The 25,748-nt window shown below is 35.5% G+C and overlaps 1 protein-coding gene and 1 non-coding gene across 3 annotated transcripts in view; both read left to right on the top strand.

Annotated features, from left to right (window-relative positions):
- Window positions 1–25,748, top strand: part of Btaf1 (B-TFIID TATA-box binding protein associated factor 1) — a 92,095-nt gene that overhangs the window by 9,769 nt on the left and 56,578 nt on the right. For both annotated transcript variants that reach the window (XR_002211976.2, XM_020157276.2), the window contains exons 2-11: window positions 3,092–3,215; window positions 8,134–8,248; window positions 10,345–10,491; window positions 16,526–16,689; window positions 19,031–19,167; window positions 21,947–22,076; window positions 22,315–22,383; window positions 23,699–23,788; window positions 24,474–24,569; window positions 24,654–24,830. Coding sequence is in view for 1 of the 2 variants with exons in the window: in XM_020157276.2 (XP_020012865.2) it covers window positions 3,092–3,215; window positions 8,134–8,248; window positions 10,345–10,491; window positions 16,526–16,689; window positions 19,031–19,167; window positions 21,947–22,076; window positions 22,315–22,383; window positions 23,699–23,788; window positions 24,474–24,569; window positions 24,654–24,830 (1,249 nt within the window). In the remaining variant the exon portion in view is untranslated. The remainder of the gene's footprint in view (window positions 1–3,091; window positions 3,216–8,133; window positions 8,249–10,344; window positions 10,492–16,525; window positions 16,690–19,030; window positions 19,168–21,946; window positions 22,077–22,314; window positions 22,384–23,698; window positions 23,789–24,473; window positions 24,570–24,653; window positions 24,831–25,748) is intronic.
- On the top strand, window positions 10,004–10,107 carry LOC141425393 (small nucleolar RNA U13). The gene has a single exon (XR_012450442.1). It is a non-coding gene; the product is annotated as a small nucleolar RNA U13 (small nucleolar RNA).

Genomic DNA, 25,748 nt, shown 5'->3' with positions numbered 1-25,748 from the left:
GTTTCACAGTATTAAGTATCTTTGTCAACCCATTAGCAAAAACTAGAGAATGAATGGTTTGTTAGTTTTCTTTCTTTCTTTCTTTTTTTTTTGTCAGTTGGAAAGAAACACTTTAAAAGGAGGAAGGACTTATTTTGGCTCACAGTTTCAGAAGTTACAGCCCTTAGTAGACTGGCTGTGTTGTTTCTGGGTCTATAGTGAGGCTAAGCATCAGGCAGAGAGAGGGGCGTGGTAGAACAGAGCTTCTCATCTCATGGCAGCCATAAACAGAGAAAAAGAAACAGGAAGGGGTCAGGGACAACATACCCTTCTTCAAAAACACCCCTAGGTGGTGGCACCAAGCCTTCAATCCATGATCCTGTGTAGGACATTTTAGATTCAAACCATAACAGATGTTGCCCATTTGTTTAGATAACCTTGAATGAGTAAAGAGAAATACTGTGTCAAACTGTAGAATATGTCTGTGCACAATGTATGTATAAAATAATATTTCTTTGTCTTTTGGTTGTTAACTATGTTGCAATACTCAGTACTCTTTTTTTTTTTCTCATGTCACTAGTTTTAATTGCCTAAAGGAATTTTCTGCAATGTGTTCTTACAATATCTTTAACTGTAATTGTGAGCCTTGCTTCTTAGTGTTTTGTTCTGAAAAAGTTGAAAATTTCTTAGTACTTTTAGTATTCTTGACTAATTGTTTATTTTCATTATATTTCTTACCATTTATAATGATATTATGCTTCTGAGTGAGTTTTTTTTTGTGGGGGGGAAGTACTGAGGTTTGAATCAGGGCCTCATGCTTGCTAGGTAGGCACTCTACCACTTGAGCCACTCTGCCAGCCCTTTTTTGTATTAGTTTTTTTTTGTTTTTGTTTTTTTTTGCAGTATTGGGGCTTGATCTCAGGGCCTGCACCTTGAGTCACTCCGCTAGCCCTTTTTTGTGAAGAGTATTTTTGAGATAGGATTTCGAGAACTATTTGCCTGGGCTGGCTTTGAACTGCGATTTTCCTGATCTCTGCCTCCTGAGTAGCTAGAATTACACGCGTGAGCCACTGGCACCCAGCCGGTGACTGATTTTTTTTTTTTTTTTTTTTAATTCTGTGTTTCTACTGTTTACCTCTCTCTTTTTTTTTTTTTTAACTGTTTACCTCTTGATGTGACAAAAACTTGTCTGTTTCATTTGCCCTCTTAGAGATTTATTTTTCAATAAAAGGCTTTGAGAATTTTGCTTTGTAACTTTTTCTTTCTGATACAAAAAGAATTTCAGAAGTAATCTAAGCCTGTTTGAACTTTATTATTGCTTCATCCTCATGCTTAGGTTTGGGACCTTGCTTGCTTTTTCTTCCTCATTAGATAAAATTTGAAGATGTATCCACTGAATCTCCCCTCATGCTGAATCAGGAGTCACTATGACCTTACTCTTTGTCACTCTCTATCTTGTTTAAAGCATCGGCTTATTCCAGATATGAACTCCTTCCTTTCATTACCTGTGGCATCCTCTTTATCTCACTGAGTCTGATTAGTGTGGTGGGGAGGGCTAATATATTATATGCAGACAGGTCATAATAGTTACTTGTGACTTTGCCTTTCTAGGATCTTAGGATTATTCTACATCCCAGAAACAAAGTGACAGTTTTCTCCTACCACCCCTTTACTTTAGTAAAGACATTATGAGACATTGTGATTTTATTCCAAACTTTGATCATAAATGGTAGAACTGGAATTTGATCCAAGTCACTAGCTCTATAATTTGGGCCATTATACTGTGTGGTTTTATAAACTCAGATTATTTATTGTTATATCTATCACCTCTGTACAGATGATTCATATCTCCATACCTTAAGTCCCAACTGTCTCCTGAATTTTAGATTCTACCTATCCTCTTGGTCTCTCCTAGCTAAACTTTCCCTGTCACTAGTAAGCTTATCATTGTTTCCCATAACATTTCTTCCAGTACTTCCCATTTCGTTTAATGACATCTTCATTTTCTAAGATTCAGAATCTCAGAGTCAGTCCTTTCAACACCTGATATTTTACTTAATTACTATGCCATGTATGTTTTGCTTCTGCGTAATTTATACCAACTTTTTTTTTTTTCCTTCTTTGGTACTGGGTTTGAACTCAGGGCCTACACCTTAAGCCATTCCTCAGCCATTTTGTGTGATAGATATTTTTGAGATACGGTCTTGCAAACTATTTGCCCAGGCTGGCTTTGAACCTTGATCCTCCTAATCTCTGCCTCCTGAGTAACTAGGATTACAGGTGTGAGCCACAGGTGCCCAGCTTCTACCAACTTCATATTCTTCTTGACAGCATTAGTTCGGGTTTGCACTTTTAGCCTATAATTCTCTGAAAGGTTCCTTCTGTTTTACTTCTTGCTTTACATTACTGCTAAACACAGTTCCAGTCCCATCACTTTCTTTCTTTTCTTTCTTTTTTTTTTTGAGACAGGGTCTTGTTATGTAGCCTGGACTGGCCTCAAACTTGTAAGCCTATTGCCTCAGCCTTCTGAGAATTATACATGTATTATCATCACACCCAACTAGCTAATCCTGTCACTTTCTTGACCCTTGACTTTCATAGTTACACTATACCTTTGAAGGTCTCCATGATAGGGCTTCAGCTACTTCTGTAGCTATATCTCTTAAGTGTACCCTGAATTACAACCGAGCTATGTTACTTCCCCAAATATGCTTTCCCTTTTCTTACTGCTGTGCTTTGTTCCCTTTTTGAGTTATTTCTTCCTTAAGAATAGAAATTAGGCATTGTAGCATAGGTCTTTTGTTTATACGTGCTTGACACATTTACTGACTCAAATTTACGATTAAACAAGAACATTTCAAGGTGGACACTGGTGGCTCACGCCTGTAATCCTAGCTACTCAGGAGGCAGAGATCAGGAGCATTGCAGTTCGAAGCCAGCCCCGGGCAATTAATTCCGTGAGACCCTATCTCGAAAATACCTAACATAAAAAAGGACTGGTGGAGTGGCTCTTAAGGTATAGGCCCTGATATCAAGCCCTAGTACTGGAAAAAAAACCAAAAAAAAAAAACAAGAACATTTCAGATTAACCATTATGTTTTTGTTATTATAGGCTTGATCGTCTTTTTATCTTACTGGATACTGGCACTACTCCAGTTACAAGAAAAGCTGCCGCACAGCAACTCGGAGAAGTGGTGAAGCTTCATCCTCATGAACTAAATAATCTGTTATCTAAAGTAAGAACTCTTTTTTTCTTAATATAATTGTAGAGACTTGTCAGTGGGTAGGGAAACAAAAGTAAAGGTAGAAAGCATGTTAAATAACAATTTTTTTTATTTTTTATTTTTTGTGGTAGTGGGGCTTGACCTCAGGGTCTACACCTTGAGCCACTCCACCAGCCCTTTTTTGTGAAGGGTTTTTTTGAGATAAGGTCTTGTGGAACTGTTTGCCCAGGCTGGCTTTGAACCTCGATTCTCCTGATCTCTGCCTCTTGAGTAGCTAAGATTATAGGTGTGAGCCACTGGCGCCTGGCTTCATTAAATCCTCCAAACAGTTTTTAAAATTTGTCATTTCTTTGTTGTTTGTTTTAAAGACAAAGTATTATTTGAATCAAGTTTAATTGTTTAAGGGATTTGACAGTATAAAACCTTTTGCTTGTGTCACAAATTTGAATCTGACCCAATTTGGTAATGAACTAAGTTGTTAATCTGGTTTATTAGTGATCTAACTTGTTCTTAATTTCTAATAATTATATCATAGTTTGTAGTTTCCAAATGTATGAGTACTCACAGGTAATGATTGAAACATACGAGAAGCTAGTTGTCATATTCTTAGTAATTAGCTATTTGAAAATGGAAGGTTACTGCTTTGGTAGATCAGTGTTTTTGTAGTCCTAGACCATGTATGTTCTTTCCTTATGAAATGGTTGTATTTTTGCTAGACTCTATGGGTTTGTTCAAGTATACCTGTATGGTAGCAATTGTCAAATTCTGTGTTGAATTCCCTGGTATGCAAAGTAAAGTAGGAGTACCTTGGGATGGAGGGAGGAGGAGAATGGTGAGAGGAAAGTAAGAGGATAGGGTGAGTTAGCAATGTGACTGCTCAGACGTTGGAAGCTTCAAGATACCTCTCTCTTCCAGTCTGACCCTTACCTTTCATTCTCATTTGTCCTTCATGATGTGTAGGAGTAGGAATTCTAAGTTCTTTTTCAAAATAAACAAATCTGCATTGTGTGGTTGATACAGTATGGGCTAATAATGACTCACTTTTTGACATACTCCCCAATTAGATATTATCAGGACTTTCTAACCAAGATGTAGCTGGAGAGACTGATTTGATATCTACAGGCTCCCCATTCTCAGAATGGAAAAGAATGCATATTAGGCAGTATTATATTTGTCAGTAAGGTTGGGAGATAGAGAGGTATATGCATGCATTTCTTCTCTTTATCCCAAGGGAAGAAATGGGAACTGAAAAATCTAAAACTGGAAACAATGAATAGGACTTGTCTGTGAGGAACTGAGAAAAGGTTTCTCACCTTTTAAGTGATTTCTGTTCTTAATTCAGACCTCAGCACATTGGTTACCATCAAATCATTCTAAAAGAGACAGTTTATCTAAAGTACCCTCTTGCCTCCTTTCCTCTTTTCTCTGCTCTTGCCACTTTCCTATTTTTTGTTTAACAGGTTTATTGAAATGTAGTTTACATACCACAAGTGTATAGTTCACTGGTATTTAATATATTACCATTGTGTACAGCACTTATGGCCATAATCTTAATTTTAAAACATTGTCATCACCACAAAAAGAAACCTCATACTTACTAATTAGCAGTTACTCTCCATTATTCCCCCTCTTATACCGAGGTCTAGGCAACCATTGAACTAACTTGTATGTAGATTTGCCTATTCTAAACATTATATGTAAAACAAATTATACAATATATGATCTCTTGTGACTGCTTTTTTTCACTTAAAATAATGTGTTCATGTTGTATTGTGTTATTATTTCATTTTTATTACCAAACAATCCATTCTGTGGATTTACAATGCATATACAGTATGCTACATCTTAGCTGTTCATTAGTTGGTGGATATTTAGATTGCTTCCACCTTCTTAAGATTATAAAAAATACTGCTATGAAAATTTACATACAATTTTTTATGTTGCTATAACTGAATGCCACAAACTGGGTAATTTATAAAGAGTAGAGGTTTATTTAGCTTACAGTTTTGGAAGCTGGAAAGTCCAAGATTGGGAGTCTACATCTGGTGAAGACCTTTCTTGCTGTCTTCTGCAAAGTTCCCAGGAGTTGCAGGGCATCATCATTTGGCAAGAGGGGTACCTCCAAGAGACAGCTTAATGGCTTTTGTAACATATTCATTCTCCATATAAGCCATTAGTCCATGAATAGAGTAGCCCATTCACTAAGGCAAGGGCAGAGACTTCATGACTTAATCATTATTAGGTCCCTTCTGGTCCCACCTCTTTCTTCTTTACCCCCTCACACTTGTTTTTGAGACAGGATCTCCCTGTGTAGGTCACACGGGCCTGAAATTTGTTACATATCCCAGACTGCTCTTGAATTCATGATCTTCTTGCATTAGCCTACTTGTCCCACCTGTTAATTCCTCACAATGGTGATTAAATTTCAGCATGAATTTTGGTGAGGACTTTTAAGTCATTGAACAATGGTTATGACAGGTCAGTTGCTTATTAAAACAAAATAAAACAACAAAACTATAACTAGGTGCTGGTAGTTCTCACCTGTCTATATTCCTAGCTACGTGGGAGACTGAGATCAGGAGGATCATGATTTGAGGCCAGCCTGAGCCAAAAAAGAAAAAAAAGTGAGATCCTATCTCAAAAAATAACCACAGAAATAAGCTGCAAGTGCCTGCCTAGCAAGTGTGAAGCCATGAGTTCAAGCCCCAGTACCAAAAAAAAAATTTAAAAATCCTATAAATAGACCAGATAACATGAAACAATGCCAAATCTCTTTCATAATTAAAGTAATACAATCAAAAATACAAAAATATTGTTTTACACCTATCAAAAACAGCAAAATTCCAAACATTTGTTGATACCCAGTCCTGGCCAGTATATGGGAAAATTTGCTTACTTTTAAATTGGATTATTTATCCTTTTGTTAGTGAGGAGTAAGATTTTGCTTTTCTTTTTTTTTTTTTTTTTTTTGTTATTTGTTTTGTTTTGCAGTACTGGGCATCTTTCATAGGAGGCAAACAGTCTGCCTCTTGACACACTTCTAGCCCTTGTGTTTATATTTTTGTGTTTGAGATAGCCTCCTTAACTTTTCCTGGGGTATCCTTGAACTCTTGATCTTCTGCCTCTGCCTTCTGAGTAGCCGGGATTACAGGCATGACCCAGTATGCCCACACTAAGGGTTCTTTATGAATATGAGCTTCTTATCAAATACCTAATTTACACATTTTTTCCTGTTCTGTGGATTGTGTTTTCATTTTCTTAATGACATCCTGTGAAGTACAAATGTTTTTCATATTAATTAAGTTAGATTACTTTTAAAAAATCATTTGTGCTTTTGATGTCATGTAAGAATTCATTGCCTTACCCAAGGTCTTACAGATTTACCCCTTTGTTTACTTCTAAATGTTTTATAGTTTTAGGTCTCTGGTCCATTGTTTGAGTTAATTTTGGTGTGAGGTGGATGTTCAGCATTATTCTTTTATGTTTGACTGTCACAGTTTTCCCAGAACCATTTGTTGAAAAGAATAGTATTTCCCCCTGAATTTTCCTGGCACCCTTGTTAAAAATCAGCTGACCATATACATAAAGGTTATTTTTGGAATCTTTTTTTTTGATGGTACTAGGGTTTGAACTCAGCACCACATGCTTGCTACACCATTTGAGCCACTCTGCCAGCCCTTTTTTTGTGTTGGGTATTTTCAAGATAGGGTCGAATTATTTGCCTGGGCTGCCCTTGAACCGTGGTCCTCCTCCTGATCTTTGTCTCCTGAGTTTATAGGTGTGAACACGGGCACCTGGCTATTTTTGGATTCTTGAATCTATCCCATTAGTCTCTCTGTTATTTTGCTAGTACTACACTGTCTTGATTACTATAAGTAAGTTTGGAATTAAAAAAGGGTATGTTTATTAATGTTACTATTCTTTTTCAATATTGTTTTGGTGATTTGGGGTCTCAAATTTCCATATGAAGTATAAGGATTAGCTTGTCTGTATCTGCGAAAAAAAAAGCGAGCTGAAATTTTGATAGGAATTGTGCTGAATCTATATATTAAGGAATATTACTATATTAACAATATTAAGTCTTCTGGACCTTGAAGGGAGGTTGAGAGTTTGTATTTTTTAACAGTAGTTTAAATGTTTTACAGTTTTCAGTGTACAAACATTACAGTTCTTTTATCAAGTTTGTTCTTAAGTATTTTCAACTTTCTGATGCTATTGCAAATGAGATTTTTTTTTAATTTCTGCAGATTTTAATATATAGAAATCTCATTTTTGTATATTACTTTCATGTTTTTCAACCTTGCTAAGCTTATTTGTTCATTCTACTAGCTTGTAGCTTTTTAAGGATTTGGGGTTTATTTTGGTCATATTTATAATTCTCCACTTAGTAATGGGACGTAAGTATTTAATATGTACTTTTAATGTATTAAATAGTTGGTTTTTTTTTAGATGCTCTTTAATATTCTTTCATTAAAATTTCCTGGCATGGCACCGGTGTCTCACTTCTGTAATCTGAGCTACTCAAAAGGTTCAGAGATCAGGAGGATCGAGGTTTGAAGCCAGCCTGGACAAATAGTTTGTAAGACCCTAACTCGAATAAACCTATCACAAAAAAGGGCTGATGGAGTGGCTTAAGGTGTAGGCCCTGAGTTCAAACTCCATACTGTAAAAAAATCAGAGTTTCTAGGGGCTGGCAGAGTGGCTCAAGTGGTAGAGTGCTTGACTAGCAAATGTTTCTTCTGTCCTCTTTAAAGATGGCAAATACTTTCTGTGAATGATAAAATTTTATAAATGCTTATATTCTAAGGGATTTTGTGTGTATTTGGAGGGCTGCTATAAGTTAAAACAAATTAATTTGTATCTGTTCTGGCTAACCTGGGCAAACATTTTTTTGGTGTGTAAATAACTGTTTTGTTTTATAATTTTTAAGGTATTGATATATTTAAGGAGTGCAAATTGGGATACCCGGATTGCGGCAGGACAGGCTGTTGAAGCTATAGTGAAAAACGTGCCTGAGTGGAATCCAGTGCCAAGAGCCAAGCAAGGTGCTAGAATTAACTATAATGTGCAGTTTATATTTTGATAACTTCTGTTTAAAGGCTTAGTTTTCATGCTTTGAGGTACAACTTTGTCTGGAAACTGTATTGTCTAAGGTGATTTTCATCACTAAGCATACTTTATGTATGGATATTTGGAGGAGTAAGTCTTAAGAGATTTTTCTTTTTATTCTGCAGTGCTGGGGATTGAACCCAGAGGTTGTGCATGCTAACTAAGTGCTCTACTGTTGAGCTACACCCCCAGCCCAGATCTTTTTTTGTTGTGCTCTTTAGATGTCGTGTATAGATAAACTGTATTTATTTTCTGATTTCCTGTAATGATAGTTAAAAACAAATCCCTGCTTTTAAAAAGCTATAATGTATACATTTTAGTTAGCAAAATATTATTATTTGTATTTATCTTAATTATTTTTTATTGTAGAATCAGGCAACACAGTGTCACCTATACTAATATGATTTTGGTCAGAGGACAAAATAAATCACAAATTTACTTTAGAGTTTGTTTTTTTTTGCTGTACTGTGGTTTAAACTTGTGGCAAGTGCTTTGCCACTTGAGCTATACCTTTAACCCTTTTTACTTTAGTTATTTTTCAGATAGGGTCTTGTGTTTTTTGCCTGGGCTGGCCTTGGACCAGGGTCCTCCTACCTATACCTGTCATTTAGCCGAGCTTACAGGCATATACCACCATGCCTGACATATTTTATTTATTTATTTTTGTGGTGCTAGGGATCAAACCCAGGGTCTTATGCATGTTAGGCAAATGCTAAACCACTGAGCTACTTCCCACCCCTGACTAAGTGTTTTTGTCTGGGCTGGCCTTGGACCTCACTCCTCCTATAGCCTCCCAGCGTGAACCATGGCATCCACCTTAAAGATCTTAGTTGGCTTTATTTTTTTATTCTAAAATTGGACAATACTTTATTCCATAAGATACAATAAGCATTTCCTAAGTGAAAGTTTAATATAGGCAATTAGATTCATTTTTAAGTCACTTGAACACTGTCACTTTTAGTGAAAATATTAGTGTGCCTAAAGTTTGGGTTTTTATTTGCTGGCACTTATTATTTTGAGTTATTGTGTTAATTTGTCTTCTTGTCAACTGAAATATATAACCAGGATGAGGTGTAACTTGTTTTAGAAGAGAGACATTTTTTTTTTTCCAGCTCATTATCTCTGCTTATTTTGGCATATTCTCTAAGATTCCTTTGTAAAAAAAAAAAAATACTAAATTACTTACAATAGCATTAAAATTTATAGTAAGATTATTACCACTAGAAAACTTAAAATATTTATGAATTCCCTTTAAGTTAAGCAATTATACTTTAGTTTACAGATGAGTTACATGCTTATGCTAGCTAACAAACTATTATGTCATTGAGCAATTATAATGTATTTTAATGTTTATAACTGACTTTTGGGAGAATACAGAACATTTTGTAGATATTTTTTGGCTTCAGTGGATATATAGGTTCAGCAGTTATATCACAAGATCACAATTTGCTTAAAGTAGGGGAAGTGAGTACTGTCAAATGGGTATCTAGGTATTCTTCTGGTAAAGGAAGGGGTGATACTTATTACTTACTAATGAATATATTCTGTGCATATTTTTGTCTTCCAATTTAACACTATAATAAACTCAGGCTGCTACCTGGTGTTTTCAAACATTTCAACAGTAAATGGAAACAGCATATGTAACTGTATTTCAAGATAGGGATGCTTGTCTTCATTAACATTGTGTTTTGATCCTTTTTTGGTTCATAAGCATGGTGATTGGGTGTGCATGCCTTTGCGTGACATGGCCTCCCTCAGAACTTGTTATGATGTCAAAAACATTGCCTTTCTGGCCGTTTTCTTAGTTGGAAACAATTATCCACCCACTAACATTCTAACAGCTTATAGAGGGGACTCACCAACTTAATAATTCATTCACAGGTAACTAAGAACTGACCATAAATAAATCCTTATTAAATTTTATACTTTTGCTTTTCTTATGTCACCCACACATGCAAATAATGACATGCTATTGTCTTTCACTCTGCACTTTGACTATCTGATCAAATTAATATTTTTAAACCTTATATAGAACCTACTTCAGAAAGTTCTATGGAAGATTCATCTACTACAGATCGATTAAATTTTGACAGATTCGATATATGTAGATTGTTACAACATGGTGCATCACTTTTGGGGTCTGCTGGTGCAGAATTTGAAGTCCAGGATGAAAAATCAGGTATTGTTGTAATTGTATCTTGTGTTTCTAATATTGTTGGGTCTACTCATGTTGGTGTCCAAAGCAAAAACTAAGAATTAAAATGAAAACTTGGATAGCTAATTATCTTAAAACTTACGGAATCTGTCTGGATGTAAAATAAATCATTTTGAGGGTGGTGGGCACACCTGTAGTCCCTGCTCCTCCTTGAGAGGCTGAGGTTGGAGGATCACCTAGCCCAGGATTTTTATTTATTTATGCATTTATGCATTTATTGTTTGGGCCACCTCTCCCCTCCTACCCTACCCTCTTCCCCCCGCCCCCCGCAAGAATTTTATCTATCTATTTATTTATTTATTTATGGGGGCACTGGGGCTTGAACTCAGGGCCTTATGCTTGCTACGCAGGTGCTTTTATTGCATGAGTCACTCCACCAGACCTTTTTTGTGATGGTCAACTTCCCCTCCCCTATAGAGTTCCATGAACTATATGTCCAGGGATGGCTTCAAACCACAATCCTCCATATCTGTCTCCTGGTAACTAGGATTACAGGCATGAACCACTGGTGCTTTACAAGTCCAGAATGTTGAAACCAATCTAGGCAAGATAGGTAGACCCTCTTTGCTAAAAAAAAAAAAGAAGCCAAATAAAAAATTAATCACAGAAAAGTAAATGTTTTTGCCATTCAAGATTATGCCTTGAGTGGAAAAAGTTATTGATGATATTAACGGATTTCTGTAAGTCAATAATTTGTCCTTTGACTAAAAACCAAAACTAGACAAGGCTTTGTTTTGTTGCTAATTAAATTATCATTCAGAGCACATCTAGCTTTGTAATCTTGAAATGGTCAATTTGTTCATCTTAAAAGAATTGTCAAAAGCCATTCTCTCACGTATTATATAAAATGTATTGAAAAATCTAGTTTAATTATTTTTGGAGAGTAATTAAGAGGATGATTTGCTTAAGTGATGAGGGAAGTAGAACTCTTTAAAAACTTTCCAGTTTGAGATAATACGGGGCCAGGGGTAGGGAGGAGATTGGGGGTGTAGTTCAAGAGATGGAGCACATGCCTAACAAGTGAGAGGCCCTGAGTTCAAATCCCAGTGCTGCCAAAACAAAAACAAACTTTCTGACTTGAAAAAGCTATTGCTGAACAGTGACTTTCTAGGCTTACTAAAGTACTTACGGCTGTTAGGAGAAATCATTGGCGCTTTTCTAGAATACACTTTTTGAAAAAGTGTGTTTGGTGGGGTTGGGTGTGATAGTTCAGGCCTATAATCCCAGCTACTTGGGAGATGGAGATTGGGAAGGGAAGATGCAATCTGATGCCAGCTTGGGCAAAAAGATAGTGAGACTCCAAATCAATTAATAAGCCAGGTGTGGTGGCACTATCCCAGTTATGCAGGAGACTGTCGATAGGAGGATTGCAGTCTGAGACCTGTCCCTACCTGAAAATAACTAAAGCAAAAAAACAGCTGGAGATGTGGCTCAAGTGGTAGAGCACCTGCCCATTTAAGGTCAGACTGAGTGCAAAGCTCAGTACTACCAAAAAAAAAAAATGTGTTTTGAGGTCTTATCCTCTAGATTCTGATTTCATAAATCTGTGGAGAACTGTAAGAAATTATGTTTAAAAGAAAAGCTATGTAGGAGGTGGCTCTGATATATAACTAGGATTGGAAACCGCTGTTTCTTAACAACTCAGTGTTTTAGTATTGATAAGACACACCTTGCCGAACAGTGCTCATTTAAAATCTTGTACTTTGGTTATCTTTGAGTATCTGCTGATCTGTGTTTCTCTTCCCATATATGCATGACCATGGATGATTAGTATAGTTGCTGGTCTGGGTTTCCTTTCAATATGTTGTGTAGATTGTTTCCCATTCTTAATAGGGCTCGCCTTGGAATGGGAGCAACAGTTTTGGGTTGTATGTAAGTATATTGGGATTATGTCCATTAGTGTTCACCTTGGGATATTAGTGTTTTTCCTTCCTCAGCAGAGCAATCTCTAAAAAATTTTCAAGTAACTTTATTAAGATAAAATTCACTTGTCACATAGTTTACCCAATTGATGTATACAATTCAGTGGTCTTTATGTATTCATGAACATCACCACCATAGTCAGTTTTGGAACATTTTTATCCCCTCAAAAAGAAACCCCATGTCTTTTAGTTACAACTCTTTTATTCTTCTACTGCCTTTCTTTTTCCTCACAGTCCTAAGCAACCATTAGTCTCCCTTTGTCTATGGATTTCCTATTCCGGATATTTCATATTAATGAAATCATATAACGTGATTACTTTGGTGACTGACTTCTTTTACTTAGCATAGTTTATTATTGTTCATCCATGTTGTAGCATATAGCAGCACTTTATCTTTTCTACATACTTTTTATTGCTATTATGAGATATATTAGGGTTTTTGGTTTGTTTTTCCTTGAGATGTGAGTCTTGCCATGTTGCCTTGGTTGGTCTCAAACTTGTGATCCTGCTGTCTCAGCTTCCTCAGTGGCCAGGATTATAGGTATGAACCCTATGCCTGGCAGGTTTTTTTTTTTAAGTTGTGGTAAAATGCGTATCAAATAAAATATATCATCTTAACCATTCTTAAGTATACAGTTCAATAGTGTTATGTACATTTACTATGTTGTGCAGTCAGTCTCCAGTAGTCTTTCATCTTGCAAAATTAAAATAGTATACTTATTAAATATCAGCTTCCCATTTCTCCTTTTCTCAGCCCCTGGCAAGCACTTTCTGTCTCTGAAGTTGACCATCTCCTCCCCCCCGCCTCCCCCAAACCAAGGGATCCTCTTCTGACTGCTTGGGCATCCAAAGTATCTGAATTCGACTATTCCAGATAGCTCATAAAAGTAGATACCTTAGACAGTATTTGTCTTCTTTATTACTGGCTTATTTCACTTAGCATGATGTTCTGTAGGTTTGTCCATGATGTGATGTGTTGCAGAATTTCTATCTTTTTAAAGGCTGAATCACCCATGTATAAATATTTCACATTTTGTTTGTCCTTTCATCTATCAATGTATACCTGTATTGACTCCACATTTGGCTGTGGTGAATAATGGTGCAGTGAACAGGGATGTACAAGTAACTCTTTTGAGTTTCTGCTTTCAATTGTTTGGCGTATGTCATACCCTAAAGTGAAATGCTGATCAGATGGTAATTCTACTTTTAGTTTTTCTTTTTTTTATTTGGCAATAGTCTTTTTCTTACAGTTTTTCAAACAAGAAAGACTATATTTATAATCCAAGCCTTTTCTGTCTCACATTGCTTGAACTGGGTGTCTTTAAGCTAAAAGCTACAAAAAGAAATTCACTCAGTGCCATACCCTCCTTGCAATTGTTGACAAATCTTACATGCAAATGCCTACTTTTGACCCCTTTCCAGTGCCTTCAGGTAGTTTAAAAACAAAAACAAAAACATTTTGACCAGAATTTCTTACCTGCAAAGTATTAGTCTAAGAGGAGCTTATTGAGCCATTATTAGAAGTGTATCATTTTATTTGTTTTTGATTAGCATATTTTAATTGTACAAAGGTTTCCTTGTGATAGTTCCATACCTGCATATAATGCACTTTGATTGTGTTTGCCCCCCCCGTTACTTTCTAATCCCCCCTTTTTATGTTTTAATGTGTCTCCTAATATTTTCATACCTGCATTTAATGAACTTCATTAATATTCACCCTTTTCTTTACCCCTCCTCCTAATGGTTCCCCTCACCAAACAGTTCCCCTTTTACATTTGTGTCTTTTTTTTTTAAGGTCTAGATTCCATATATGAGAGAAAGTTTGAGATACTGTCTTTATGAGTCTGGCTTATTCACTTAACATGATAATCTCTAGTTCTATCCATTTTCTTACAAATGACACAGTTTTGCTCTTTATGACTGAATAATATTCCATTATAAATATATACCACCTTTTTAAAATCCATTCACCATTTGATGGGCACCTAGGCTGATTTTATAGCTTGGCTTTTGTGAATAGTGCTGCAGTAAACATGAGTGTGCAGATATTTCTATTGTATACTGACTTATGTTCCTTCAGGTACATGCCCAAGAACAGTATAGCAGTATCATATGGTAGTTCTATTTTTAGTTTTTTGAGGAACCACAATACTGATGTCCATATGGCTATACTAGTTTACATTCTCCCTATCATCACATCCTTGTCAGCATTTTCTCTTTGTGTTTTTTTTGTTGTTGTTGTTTGCTTTTTGGTGGGACTGGGGTTTTGAACTCCAGGCCTTACACCTGCTAGGCAGGCACTCTGGTAGCAGAGTGGTAGACTTGAGCCATTCCTCCAGCCCTCTTTTTTTTTCCTTTCCTTTCCTTTCTTTTCCTTTTCCTTCCTCTTCCCCTTCTACTTCCCCTCCCACTTCCCCCTCCCCTTCTCTGACCACTTCCTGAAATTTATTAAAATTGTTGCTTTAATCTTCTGTCCCAGAGCATCTATCTAACTGCCTTTCAAAGGTTAAGCTACTTGCTATTGTTTGTTTTCTTGATGCTAGCCATTCTGACTGCAATGAGAAGGAATCTCAGTGTGGTTTTGGTTTTGTATTTCCTTTAAGGCTAAAGATGTTGAACGTTCTTCATGTATTTATTGGCCATTTGTACTTTTGAGAACTGTTTAAGTCATTGGGTTATTTGTTCTATTGGGGTTTAATTTTTTGGACTCTTTTTATATATTCTAGACATTAATCCTTTGTCCAATAAATAGCTAGCAGAGATTTCCTCCCATTCTGTAGGATGTCTCTTCACTCTGCTTGTTGTTTGCTTTGATGTGCAGAATCTTTTAAATTTGATACTTATCCCATTTATCAATTCTTGCTCTGATTTCCGAAGCAGTTGGAGTTCTGTTCAGAAGGTTGTTGACTGTGCTTGCATCTTCATGTGCTTTCCTAATGTTTTCTGTAGTCGTTTCAAAGTTTCAGGTCTTACATTAAGATCTGTCATCATTTTTGAATTGATGTTTGTTTGTAGAGGGTAAAAAGATCTGGATCTACATGTGGATACCCAGTTTTCCCAGCACCATTTGTTGAAGAGGCTGTTTTTTCTCCAATATAGGTTTTTGGCACCTTTGTATGTGGTTGTAACTGTGTGGTTTTAGTCCATTGGTTTATGTGTCTGTTTTTGGGCCTGTATTGAACTGTTTTTGTTACTATGGTTCTGTAGTATAATGTGAAGTCAGCTATTGTGATATTTCCACCATTGTTCTTTTTGCTTAGGAATGACTTTGACTATTCAGTCTTCTATGCTTCCATTTTTGTTTTTAAGATTAAATTTTTGCAGTAATGTAGAGAATCCTCTTTTCCCTCTTTCATAACTTAGGTGTTTTAAAGCCAAGTTTTATAATGCCTCTTTTGTGTTCTGTTTTGCTCTTTTCCACTGAATGCTGGAGGATTTTACTTGAGACTTTTAAAACCTGGCTACTATTATTTCCTTATCTTTGATATTTGGACTGTTATGGCTTTACCATTTCAGAACACATAAAGGCTGTACTTGGAATGAACATTTATTTGTTGATTTTTTTGTGTGTGTCAAATAAAAATCTAGATTTTGTTTTATAGCTTGGTAAGATCTTTCAGAGAAGATATAAAGTGTAACTACAAAGTAAGATTGATTTATTTCCACAGAATTGTGTGCGTGTGTGTGTGTGTGTGTGTGAGAGAGAGAGAGAAAGAGAGAGAGAGATGAATTTAACAGTAGGGCAATGATAGAATCTCAGTGAAAACTGATATTTTTACACATGAGAACACTATTTTTCAATCATGATTAGGCCGTAGAGTTTATGGAATGTTGAAATTATTGTGTGGTTGGTACTGTTGTTAAGACGTTTTAATAGTTCATTTTTTTGAAGTTATTTTAATGGAATCTGATCTGCACAATAAAAAGTTTCTTTTTTTTTTTGGTGGCACTGGAGGTTTGAACTCAGGGCCTCCTGCTTGCTAAGCAGGCGTTCTACCACTTGAACCACTCCACCAGCCCATTAATAAAAAGTTTCTTAATTGATTGGAGGAAATATATTTCTTTTCTGTCTGAAGGTGAAGTGGACCCTAAAGAGAGGATAGCACGCCAAAGAAAACTATTGCAGAAGAAACTTGGCCTTAATATGGGAGAAGCAATTGGAATGAGTACTGAAGAACTCTTTAATGATGAAGATTTGGATTATACTCCGACTTCAGCAGCCCTTATAAACAAACAACCTGTAGGTAAAATATTTGTTTGGTTGTTTGCAAGAAACAACACAGGGTTTGCTTCATGTTGTTTATACAGTTGCATTTTTTTATCAAAAATTCTATGCTTAATTCTACTCAGCGCTTAGTGGTACTGTAATTCAGTGTTTTCATAAACTGAATTCTGATGACAGATTCTACAGAGAATCAGCCAGCCTCCTAGCCATCGGACTGTTAGATAAAAGCTGTGGTAGACATTTTAGTCCCAACTGGTATTAAAAGAACCTCGTAGCTCAAATTGCCTGTTCCTTTGTTCTTTGAAGGTAAAAGTAATTTTTTGGAAGAGTGAAAGTAACTATGATTCATTCTTTTAATTGAGAAACATGACCAAAAAACACTTCCAAACAGTAAAAAAGGGTATACAATATGAGTAAAAGGAGTGTCTTGCTAATAATTCAGGAACAAATTTCCTCATGTACTGTAGGCAACCCTTTTAAAGTGACTTGTGCATCCTTCCTGAAATTTTCTATACATACACTGTTTATGAGTGTCTATTTACGCCATTTTGATCTTTTCCCACTTCATATACAGAATGACCACATTCTGTTTTTCTTTTCTGTTCTTTTTTTTTTTTTTTAAGACACGGCAAGTGGACTGACCTTGAACTCATTATCCTCCTGTCTCCATTTCCTAGTGCTGGGATTACAGGCATGCACACTATGCCCACCATGCCCAGCTTGACTGCATTCTTTTCCTACAAATCCGTTCTATTTAATTTTGTGACTATCATAGTTTCACTTTTCTCTTCTCTTTTGTTTAAATTCTCAATGGATGCATATGTACTTCTTAACTTTTATGCTGCAGATTCTTTTGAAGCTCTAGTTAAAGCTGTGACTCTCTCCTCACATACAGGTGAAATACTACATTTCAAGGGGTTTAGTATTCTTTCCCCCTACTCCTTTCCACAATATTCTTTTAGGGCTTTAGGGGTTCTACTAAGAATTCCTGCTTATCTTGGCATTGTTTTTTCCTTTCCCTTGGCTTAATGGAGGATGGTTCTGTTTGCCTTTATATTAGTTGTCCTTTATACCATTTGAATTTTTAAAGTATGTTTTGTAGGGGCAGGGATATGTGATGATGAATAACTTTTACAGACAAGAGATACATGGTAGATAGCAGAAGGAAAAAACAGGGAGTATAAAGAGGCAGAAATATAATGATAACCAGAAAGAAATGGAAGGAAGTTGGGTAGAATGGGAAACATGAGATGTAAATAAAAGATAAAGAGGAAAAGAGGATAAAATAAAGGAGAATAAAAATGAGCAGTATGATAACATAATGATTAATTAACCATGGTGTAAGAGAATGGGCAGGCATATTAAACAAAGAAGGCTATAGACACCAGAATAATTGGCTATGGAATGTGAAGTGCCAATTTGGGGTTTGCCAGATCCAAGTTTGGTTGGCCTTATATGTCAAGACCTTTAGGGGAAGTTGCTTAAGGTTAGTTCTTGCTTTTATGCCAATGGTTACTGGATCAAGACTTTAGCAGAACATCCACACTAGTAACTTTTATTGGTTGTAGAAGTATAAATTTCAGTTCAGTTTGGCACAGAAAGATTTTTTTTTTTTTTTTTTGCAGTACTGGTGTTTGAACTCAGGGCCTCATGCTTGCAAGGCAAGTGCTCTACCTCTTGATCCACTCCACCAGCCCCCAAAAGGATTTTTAGGCTTGGCCTTAAATCATTTCTATCATGCTTTTTATTTTTTTATTTTTTTTGGAGATACAGTTCTTGCTGTGTTGGCCATGCTCAAATTCCTGTACTCAAGTGACCTTCTTACCTCAGCCTCCCAAGTTGTAGGAACTATAGACTGTACCATACACCCAGTCTATTACATCTTTATAGTATCTCCCATGAATAGAAAAGAGAACAAAGCAAGTAGGCTGTAAGAGCTCAAGAGGAAAGGAGCATGTGGGCTGAAGTTAGTAACTGTTTGTATTATTTTCAACAGGGTTTAATCCTCAGTTTCTTTAATTGACATTCTTTATTCATATAACTTTTAGGTGGTATTGTGGTTATTTGAAAACTGGTCTCTTGCTGTTAGAATCATTGATTTGTATCACATCTGTGGCTTAAAAAAAGTTAAGAAATAAAGTCATATCTGTTTGAAGTTGGACAAATGAAGAAGGCAGAAGAGGATGAAATTATGGTACAGCCATACAACAGAATAACATAAGGCTATAAAAAAAAAGTGATTAATTTATATATATACTAAAATTTATACTCTTAAGTCCTCTACTGAGTCAGAGACTATAGGTATTTATTTTAACCTCAACAATTCAACTCAGTTTTTTTTCTCCTTATTTCTTAGACTCTCCAGGCAGCAGAATTGATTGACTCAGAATTTCGAGCAGGAATGAGCAATAGACAAAAGAACAAAGCTAAAAGAATGGCCAAGTTATTTGCAAAACAGAGATCCAGGGATGCAGTAGAAGCTAATGAGAAGAGGTAGTAATCTTTCTGCTTATTAACTTAAAACAGTAATGTTGTATGGCTTAAATCTGTGTCTGCTTGATTTATAAAAACATTTTGCTGTCTTTTGTTTAGCTGAGTAGTACTGTTTGGATTATCTTGCTAAGTTATAAAGAGTATTTGTGTAATTAAGGACTGAAACCACTTCCCCAGCAAGATCCGCATGAACAGATTTTTTATTTTTTCCTTACTCATTATCGGTTCCAAATGAAGCCTGAAGATTATAAAGGAGAGAACATTCCAAGCAGAGGGAACAAGTATAAATGGTTAATCATGGAATAGTCAAGAAACAGGGGCTGGATAGCTAGGATGAGTGGATTAAAGGGAGAAAAGTAAAGAAAAAATTCAGAGGTGATCTAAGGATGGCAAGTTAAGAATACATCAGTAAAATGAGAAGTATTGTGAGGGAGTTATACCACCTGTTCCCTAGGCTGGGGGCTATACGAAATGACAGGTAATAATTCAGGCTTGCCTACTTTTGTTGTAGAAAAGAATTCTGTAGATAAAGTCATTGTCTTTAGATTCTTGGATTAGAAAGCCTCTAAGGGTAGTTCAAAACCACCTTTTTCAGTGGCTTATTAAAGTACAGAGTTTTGGCTCTCCATTCATATTAAATCAGAATCTTTAGTGGTATTCAAGAAATGTTAAATGATGAATTAATAAATGTTGAAAAACCTACACCGTCTCTTACTGTCTCCCATGAATAGAAAAGAGAACAAAATAAGTAGGCAGGGAGTAGTTAAGAGGAAAGGATTATAGTATGGGCTAAATTGACTATAGGATGATGCTGGACCAATTAGGTCTTTGCTGCAGATGATAGAGATGATGGTACTTTTGTTGTTGTTGTTCTTTCCATTTGTATAAACCTAAGAAGTCTTTAGGCATTTGTTTCAAAACTGCACAAGGAGGATAAATAATAAGCAACTACATGGTAGAAATTTGGAGCTGGGTTTTTTTTTTTTTTTTTTTAAAGTATAAACTCTTTATTGAGTTTGTTAACTATAAGGGTTTCAAAGTGAACACTTACTAGGGTTATATACAGGTTAAGCATCCCTAATTCAAAGTGTTCCAAAATCTAAAACTTTTTGAACCCATGTTTCAGATTTCAAAGATTTTGGACTTTTGCATTTGGAATTTCAATCAATAAAGGTCTATGCAAATATTTCAAAAGTCAGAAAACTCTAAAATCAGAAATACTTCTGGTCCCAAGCACTTTGGATAAGGGTTTCTAACTTGCAATAACCCAATAAGTGTTCCTACTAGATTTTATTCATATAAACACTTTTGCCCAAAGATTTGAATGTTCAAAATATTAGCCCTTATTTTTCAGAGTTTATGAATCACTCATTGCAAAAATATTTATTAAATATCTTCTATATGACAAGTACTGGTTTAGGCTCAGAGAATCCATTAGTTACTATAATAGATGAGAATTTTTGCCTTTGTAGTATAACATTTTAAAGAGATGTGGAATAAGATAAATATGTTGTACATATATGTGTGTGTGTATATATGTATATATATATGCGTATATGTGCATACATACGTATGTATATATACATAAGTATACATGTACATGTATATATGTACATATATTTCATACTAATGATAAAGGTTAAAAGATAAAGAGGAACATGTGAAACTTGGGTAGAGTTTGAAATTTTAGACTGGATGGTCTGAGGGGCTTCACACAGGTGACTTGAGTAAAGATCTGAAAGCAGTGAGGTCACTAGCTCTGAATATCTAGGGAAAGACCTTCCAAATAAAATTATAAAAATAAATACCTTGAAGTGGAAGCATGCCTAACAAGGTTAAGGATGTAATGTAACCAGCCAATGTAGTTAGATTGGAGAGAATTAAGGAGAGAAGAATAGGGGATGAGGTTAGGGAAGCCTAAACTTCTTTTGTGACCTATGGAAAAAACAGTTGGCCATATAGATCACACAATTAAAATGGAGAGAGAAGGAGACAGTTAAAGAAAATAAGGCTTTATGTACTTTAAAATGTGTTAATTTTTCCTTTTAATACTGAATAAAAGTAGTTTTTTTGTTGTTGCCATTATTTCTGGTTTTTTGTTTTTTTTTTTTTTTTTCTTTTTTGGAGACAGGGTCTTGCTATGTAGCCCAGGCTAGTCTTAAACTTGTGATCTCTCTGCCTCAGCCTCCCAGTGCTGGGATTACAGTGTGAGCCACCACACCCAGCTTGAACAACAGTAGTTTTACTTTTCCTCTTAATATATTATTAGGCCAGCTGTGGCATTTTTTATTTTTAAGTCATAACACATTCTCCAATTTTCTGTATACTTTTTCAGTGTGCTAGTTGTATTATCTTTGTATTTTTCAAGAAATGGTAAGATTAAATTATATTAATCAGTATATTAGTTTTCTTCAGAGTACAAAAGCTTAAAAAAGTTAGTGTTATGTTGGGCCAGATTTTGGTTATTGGGTGAGGGAATTTAAAATTAAAAAGGCAGAGCTGTTTGAGGAAAAAAAGAAAAAAGCTATGTTAGATTTGAAATCCAGATTGAAAGAAAACATCTGCTGATTAACAAAGTAGTGGAATATAGTTTGCTCAAAAAATATTAAACAGTAAATTTTAGTTACTTGATGCATGAGATTTTTAAATAAGCTGTACAAGCAAAGTATGGTAAAACATTTGTTTAAATGATGGATTCTCTTACATCCATTGTAGTTCACATTATCTTTTATTCACTTTTCAGAATGGTGACTTCTTTTCTTTTTTTTTTTATTATAAGCAATGATAGCACTGATGGGGAGCCAGAAGAAAAGAGACGGAAAATAGCAAATGTTGTTATTAATCAAAATCCAAATGACTCCAAAGTCCTGATTGATAATATTCCAGACAGTTCTTCCTTAATTGAAGAGGTATATTTTAGTTATTTATAATTTTCTCAAAGTAATGTGTCAGGGAGTGATGAATAACTTGTCAATTGGGAAAATTTTATTAGTAAAACTCTTGTATCAGGAAAAGATCTTACATAAAAAATTTAAAACTTAGTTGGTACTACTAGAGCTGCAAGTCAGTGTACTTTATTGAATTACTTAAATTGTTAGCATAAAATAAACCCTTGGAACCAGTAGTAATTATGTCTTTCTTATTCAGACAAATGAATGGCCTTTGGAAAGCTTTTGTGAAGAACTTTGCAATGACCTTTTTAATCCCTCCTGGGAGGTAAGACATCTTCCTCACAGTGTCTCAACTCTGTTTTTTGTGCTAATGAAGGGAATAATGTCAAGAACAGTATATTATCTCAGGGTCCCTGTTCTTTCCTTGTGTCCCTTTTAGGACTCTGGGCACATAGTATCATTGACCTTCTAAGTAGAAATTTTAGACTGATTTTTTCACCTTTCCTATCATTATAATCATTCTGAAGTAAATTATTTTATTTCTTTTCATCCATTCAGCTATAATCTAAAGGCTTGCATTTTTCTCCCAGCCAGTAAAAATTGCTTCCTTTCCTTTGAAAATAGATAGTTTTGATTGATCAAGAGCAGTGGTTTCAGGTGCAGGGGGCGTAGCTCAGCGGTAGAGCATATGCTTAATAAAGTCCTGGATTCAAACCTCAGTACCTAGGGATGAGGGAGAACAAAAACAAGCAAAAAGGCAACAACAGTTTCCAAATCAGCCTTTTCGCTTCAGAAGTATTTCTTGGAAGAATATATAAGAGAGGTGAAAGTGAAGCCTCTGCTTGAATTTGTGGGTTGGTAGTCTCAAAACCATTCTGTCTCCCTTTGGTTGGCCCCTGGATACTTTTTTTTTTTTTTCCCCAACTGCTTTGGGGTTGACGTAGCTCATTGATAGAGAGTACTTGCCTGGCATATGTCAGGCCCTGGGGTTTTATCCCTAGCATTGAGAGGACTGGGGGGAGGATGATGGTACCCTGCTTTGGATACCTTTTGGCAGCATTTCTGTTCCTTGATGTACTTTTCTGTAAAATTATTTAAGTCTTAGCTCAAGTGAGATTTTGAATAAGCAACTATAGTGTCAATGGCTTTTTTTTTTTTTCCCCCAAGTGAAAGTATTCTCACCTTCTCTAAAAAGGTGTTTTATCCAAGGGCTACAGTAAAGTGTTAGTGATGAGACATTTTGTTTGAATTGTCTTCTTTTGGTACCTACCACTGGCAGCCTTGGACCTTAATTATTGATGCCTGTATTTCTAAAATATTGGTGGTTGGGCTTCAGAGAACAATATACGATTGTTTCCTCTACCTTGCTATGGATAGTGCTAAATGCAGATAGAGGATAGAGAGTGGCAGCCATGTGAATTTCTATCTCAGAAGGATTTTAGATAAGCTGTTTTCTTGCTTGGCTTTTAAAACATTCCACACACAAATTGTGGTCTTTCACATAACCAAAAGATTTCTTGTAAGGTACCACATAGTTTACTTTAGTGTTGTAAAAATGCAATATTCCTTTTTTATATTGAAGAAAAGTTAATATGATTTCTTTAAACAATCTCTGATTTTTGTTTCTTGGTTCTTTTTAGGTTCGACATGGGGCAGGCACTGGACTTAGGGAAATTCTTAAAGCTCATGGGAAAAGTGGTGGTAAAATAGGAGACAGCACTTTAGAAGAGGTTAGTGTATTAGACCTATGATTGTGGCCAAGATTTAGTAACTGGTCTCTTTTTCCAATATAGTAAGTAACAAGAGTATGATCCTTGAAGTAGAAATAAGAGGTAAGTAAGAGGGAGAAACAAATAGTTTTTTTGTTTGTTCATTTTTTTAAAGCAAGAATCATAAGGAAAAAGTCTATTACAGACATAGGAAGAATGAGTTTAGGAGAAAGACATGTTCAGAAACATTGAGATGGAAATAGTTGTAGAAACAAAAGTATTTGGGCAGGATGTAATGAATTGGAAAGTAGGGTAAGATGAATAAGATGCTTAGTGGAGAGGTCAGTGAACAACATGACTGGGGTGGCAAGAGACATTGGTAATAGGATAGATTGTAGATATGTGACAGGTATACTTGATGTCAGAGCAATCTTAAGTAGTTAGTTTCTCTTGGAGTACTAGTAATAGAATTCATGAATTTAAGAATTTTGAATCTTAATCAGATTAATCATCAAAGAAGACATGGTTAATTTTAACAATCGTAATTGGGACTATTCAAGCTTTTGGTTTATTGTTCATTCAGCTAAAAATAGTCTATCCCAGTATTTAATTTTTTATTTTGGACCTAAGGTGTTCTATCCCCATGCCCCCAAGCTGCAGTACAGACTGACATCTTTCTTATCAAAAAATGATTATGTTTTCATAGATGATTCAGCAGCATCAAGAGTGGTTAGAAGACTTAGTTATTAGACTCCTTTGTGTTTTTGCATTGGACAGATTTGGGGACTTCGTTTCTGATGAAGTAAGTATCCACTGAAATGAAACTTTGCCCAATCAGATTTCAAGTTCTACAAAATAAGTGGTTTTTTTTCTTTCTGTTCTGTAGGTTGTAGCACCAGTTCGTGAAACTTGTGCTCAAACATTAGGTGTGGTTTTAAAACACATGAATGAAACAGGAGTTCATAAGACTGTAGATGTGCTGCTAAAATTACTTACACAAGAACAATGGGAAGTTAGACATGGTGGTCTCCTAGGAATAAAATATGCATTGGCAGTTCGTCAGGTAAGTACTTGAGTTTTTGAAGCATATGTCAATTTATTTTCACTAATTATATAAACTGTTAGTTTATTTTCACTAATTATACAAAATGGCCCTAGATTGTTAGGGTAAGCCAATTTTTCTAGGTTTACCTTCGTGAGACAATTTCATAGACATAGATGGTACTCATAAGAATTTTACTACAAATCAAAAGATGGTTAGCAACCCAAATGTTTGGTATATGCCCATAATCCCAGCTCTTGGGAGGCTGAGGCAGGAGGATCAACAAACAGTTCAAGACCCTGTCCCAGAAAACTGGAGAAAAAAAGAAAGATGGATACTCACATAATTTGCCTTTTTGCTTCTTTAATCTGTAGTCACAATTAATTCAGTGCACTTCATAATTTGGATATATATGCTATGAAGTCCATAAGGCTCTATTCTAATTTATGCAGGATATATACAGCAGAAGTAGACATGAAACGTACCTCAGGAAACTTGCAGGAAGCGTAACACCAAGCAACGTATATAATCATGTACTTTTCTTATTAATGGTCAATATTTTCTTCTTTTATCTTTTATAACAGAGAAGTCTTATAAAACTACAAGTACCCTTACCATTTTCATATGGGAAACAATTCTGAAAAGTTAGATACTCAAGGTTATAAAACTAGTTAGGGTTCGTATCAAAAATAGAAACTTGATGTCATGTCTTATAGTTCATTGTTTATTATATTATTATACTTCATCTGGGATGAAAATACATGCATGTACACATAGTGTCTTACTTAGGAGCATTAATGTTCTCTTAGTAGGTATTGAAAACATTGATATGCTGTTTCTTCTCTATTTTTCTTATTTTGGCAGTACTGGGGTTGAACTCTGGGCCTCATCTAGACAGGTGCTCTACCGCTTGAGGCACTCCACCAGTACTTTTTGTGT

This window comes from Castor canadensis, chromosome 7, assembly GCF_047511655.1.
Source record: "Castor canadensis chromosome 7, mCasCan1.hap1v2, whole genome shotgun sequence".
In the NCBI taxonomy this organism is placed as follows: Eukaryota; Metazoa; Chordata; class Mammalia; order Rodentia; family Castoridae; genus Castor; species Castor canadensis.
Note: the sequence above shows the minus strand (reverse complement) of the source record. Positions and strands in the feature narration are given on the sequence as shown.